Genomic DNA, 4,022 nt, shown 5'->3' with positions numbered 1-4,022 from the left:
CCTGGAATTTCACCATTTCTTCGTGTCCTTGGCGCTATGCTTTCCAGAAGGAACCATTTAATTCGTGAACTAAAAATCCAGTAGCCATTAATGATCTAGAGACCCCGTTTCCCCTTTGAGTTTTCGCATCCTTTATTTCCACTTTTTCCCTTTTCGCCGCTTTTCGATGTGCAGCTCTTCATTCACCAAAAAGAAAAAAAAAAGTGCAACTCTATGATTTCCACCGCTCTCTCCACCTGAAAAGCCCAGAAGGAACTCACTGCCGTAAACTCGGTCCTCACCTCGCCTCCCCAGTCAGTCGGTCATGCACCACCGCACCCTCCTGGAGATTGGTGAGTGTGGGGAGGAGTTCGGAACGAGGGTGCGGTCTGGTCTTGTTGTTGCATGTTTTCTATGACCGAGGTCTCTTAATAACTCGTCTCCTCTTATATTTACTCACTCACAGGGTCACAGGTTAAGTTAGCTTAGAACCACTATATCGGGCTGGTGGCAGCTGGGCCGGTGCAGCACATTAATACTCCCAACGGTTTTTTCCAGCATCACTTTTTATTTATTATACGTCCTACGATCGTCTCCCATACTACTTTATCACACTACCACCGGGGGTCCTCTCCTGGTACTCCACCCCGCTAGCTACCCTCATGGTCATGGCTTCCCTTCTGTCCTCCTCCTCGGCGTCCCCTTCTCCTTCCCACCTTAAGCTTTTCTTCACAGCACTAGCCTTCATGCTCTCCCTCCTGGTCCTTCTAGTCTTCAACAAGAACAGAAACACGAAGAAGAAGAGTGCAGCCCTCAACCTGCCCCCCGGCCCGCCGGGTTGGCCCATCGTCGGCAACCTCTTCCAGGTGGCCCTCTCCGGGAAGCTCTTCATCCACCTGGCCCGCGACCTCTTCAAGGAGTACGGCCCCATCTTCACCCTCCGCATGGGCGCCCGTACTCTCATAGTCATCAGCACGCCGGAGCTGGCCCACGAGGCCCTCATCGAGAAAGGCCAGCTCTTCGCCTCCCGCCCCGCCGAGAACCCCACCCGCACCATCTTCAGCTGCGACAAGTTCACCGTAAACTCCGCCGTCTACGGCCCCGAGTGGCGCTCCCTCCGCCGCAACATGGTCTCCGGCATGCTCTCCACCGCCCGCCTCCGCGAGTTCCACCCCGTGCGCTCCGCCGCAATGGACCGCTTCATCGACCGTCTCCGCGCCGAGGCCGAGGCCTCCGGCGGCGCCGTCTGGGTCCTCCGCAACGCCCGCTTCGCCTTCTTCTGCATTCTCCTCGCCATGACCTTCGGCCTGCACCTCGACGAGGACGACATCGTCCGCATCGACGCCGTCATGAAGAAGGTCCTCCTCACCCTCAACCCCCGCATCGACGACTACCTCCCCTTCCTCGGCTTCCTCTTCCACAAACAACGCCGCCATGCTTTGCAGGTCCGCAGAGAACAGATCGACACCGTCCTCCCTCTCATCGAGAAAAGAAGAGCGATCCTTAAAGACCCGAGGGTCGACCCTTCCGCCGCGCCATTCTCATACCTCGACTCGCTCCTCGACCTCAAGGTGGACGGCCGGAGCGCCGCCGCCCCCTCCGAGGAGGAGCTCGTCACCCTCTGCTCCGAGTTCATCAACGGCGGCACCGACACCACCGCCACCGCCATCGAGTGGGGCATCGCCCGCCTCATCGAGGACCCGTCCAGGCAGGCCCGGATCCACGACGAGATACTCGCCGTGTGCGGCGACCGCCCGGTCGACGAGCGGGACACCGAGAAGATGGTATACCTCCAGGCCTTTGTCAAAGAACTCCTGCGAAAGCACCCACCCACCTACTTCTCCTTGACCCACGCGGCGATCCAGCCAGCCAAGCTGGGCGGATACGATATCCCGACCAACGCCAACTTGGATATCTTCCTGCCCACGATAGCCGAGGATCCCAGGTTCTGGTCGAACCCGACGGAGTTCAACCCGGACCGGTTCTTAACGGGCGGGGAGATAGCCGACATGACGGGGGTGACGGGGATCCGGATGATACCCTTCGGAGCCGGGCGGAGGATATGCCCGGGATTGGGGATGGGGACCACCCACATCACGCTCCTGGTGGCCCGGGCGGTGCAGGCCTTCGAGTGGCGGGCCCACCCCTCCCAGCCCACGCTGGACTTTGGGGACAACGTGGAGTTCACCGTGGTCATGCGCACGCATCTCCTGGCCATGGTCAAGCCCAGGAAGTAGCACCATGCAAGTTCAAAATTATTATCCAGTCCGTGAGACAAGTTGTACGTTTTAATCTCTTTCTTATCGTAACACTTTCAGTCATGCATGCATGCTGTATGCCTATTTATGTGCGCGTCATGGGAAAGAAACTAGTGTCAGTAACCATAACGGTTTGTCTTTACCAATAAAAAAAAAAAACAAAGGGTTTGTGATTTGGTTTTGACTTCTGAAGCTTTTGGAGCATAGCATGGGACCACGCCTCCATGTCGTCTGTCGAGAGATGGTATCGTCGTTTCCGTCGCATCTATATCTTCTTCTTTTTTTTTGCTAAAAATATATATCTTCTTTTAGTAACGGTCCAACTGTCACCGTTTGGCTTGCTAGCGAATTACGTACGTAGGAATCTAAGGAAAAAAAACGTACGTAGGAAAGCGGGGCAGTCTCCGTTCGTACCGTGACAGCCTGACATAAGTGTCGCAGCTGCCGAATGCTGCTTTGATTTTTGTTTTGTTTTGTTTTGTAATAATTTCTCCCTCGTTAGCATCAAGAAGACCCACGTCGGAATGCAGGGACCACGTCCGACGGTGCACCTAATGCTCGAGTACTCCAGTCGGTAGAACACGAACTCGAAGCAACCAATAATGGCCGGGATCTAACTGGGGTCCGTACCAACGAATAGTATCTCAGGATATAAATGCCATGCCTCTAATTAAGAACCCTGCAAAACCGGTATGTAAGCGGCCACCGGTAAAGTTTCTTTCTGTTGGTTGCTCCTAAGTGAACAATTAATTTGTATGCAGCATGGCATTAGACGGATCTGCTGCTGCGTTATATGGCATCACCGCTTGAAAAGTTACACAAAAATGCTGAAATTTGGCAGCGGAATAAATTTTGAAGGAATATATAGAACTCATCTAAGTAATATCGGGAGGATAGGACTTTTTTTGTACGACAGAGGGTTTTTGTTTTCGGTATTTGATAGGAGTGGTAAATGACTAAATCCAAGTGGATAGGTTCCTGTATTTAATTTGTATTAAATTTCATAAAAATTTAGATTTTGTCGAAGGGATGAAATTGTTCTTTTACTTGTTTTGGTATATTTAGAGAGAGGATGGGATATATAAAAGTAGTATGAAGGGATAGGTTACTTTCATCGAATCTATTACTGAATAGAGTTATCTCTCTCTCTCTCTCTCTCTCTCTCTCTCTCTCTCTCTCTCTCTCTAGCTATAGTTTTCACCTCCTCATGCTGTCAAGTTAGTCTAAGGTGCCAAAACATATGTTTAGCAAGATTAATGGGGAATAGGAGGGATTGTTCCCCACTTGCAACAGCAATGTAGTTATAGAGTGAGAAAATTGATAGATCATAAATTAAAAAGTACAAAAAAAATGTATAAGATAGGCTAGAAATTAAGTTTGCTAATACCTTTAATATGGTTTGTAAGAAATAATGCATCGAAAGTGCTCAATAGGCCAATAAGAACCACATTCTTAGAGAAAAAATCTCTTATAAATTTAACCTTGCCAATTGTAATCTCGATAAGTGATAAATATAGGGACAATCTTGGTGATAAAGGTTCAAGTCATGGAATGTCGTGTGCTTGAGGATTATGAAGGACAAGTTTAAATTTGACTTGATAGTGACAATCATGGTGAAAAAGGCCCAAACCTTGAATGGTCTTGCACTTGAAGCTCATGAATGACAATTTAAGTTAAGATGGGGGGGGGGGGGGGCTAAGCCACCTGCCCGCCCTGCCCCACCTAGATTAGGTTCCCTGGCACACCGGTCTAGTATAGAAATTAGATCTTCGTCCCCAACTAATA

At 50.5% G+C, this 4,022-nt stretch overlaps 1 protein-coding gene across 1 annotated transcript; it reads left to right on the top strand.

Moving 5' to 3' along the window:
* Positions 1-580: 580 nt before the first annotated feature.
* LOC103695601 (cytochrome P450 77A2) lies at positions 581-2,425 on the top strand. Its single transcript, XM_008776969.4, has one exon. The coding sequence runs from the start codon at positions 642-644 to the stop codon at positions 2,214-2,216; it is 1,575 nt and encodes a 524-aa protein (XP_008775191.1). The 5' UTR covers positions 581-641; the 3' UTR covers positions 2,217-2,425.
* The last annotated feature ends 1,597 nt before the right edge of the window (positions 2,426-4,022 follow it).

The sequence above is a fragment of the Phoenix dactylifera genome, chromosome 14, assembly GCF_009389715.1.
Source record: "Phoenix dactylifera cultivar Barhee BC4 chromosome 14, palm_55x_up_171113_PBpolish2nd_filt_p, whole genome shotgun sequence".
Taxonomy (NCBI): Eukaryota; Viridiplantae; Streptophyta; class Magnoliopsida; order Arecales; family Arecaceae; genus Phoenix; species Phoenix dactylifera.
This window is presented reverse-complemented; position numbering and strand designations above follow the sequence as displayed.

Bases quoted from the DNA above. Each gene is read 5' to 3' on its own strand.
- LOC103695601 (XM_008776969.4), top strand. From the start codon at position 642: ATGGTCATGGCTTCCCTTCTGTCCTCCTCCTCGGCGTCCCCTTCTCCT.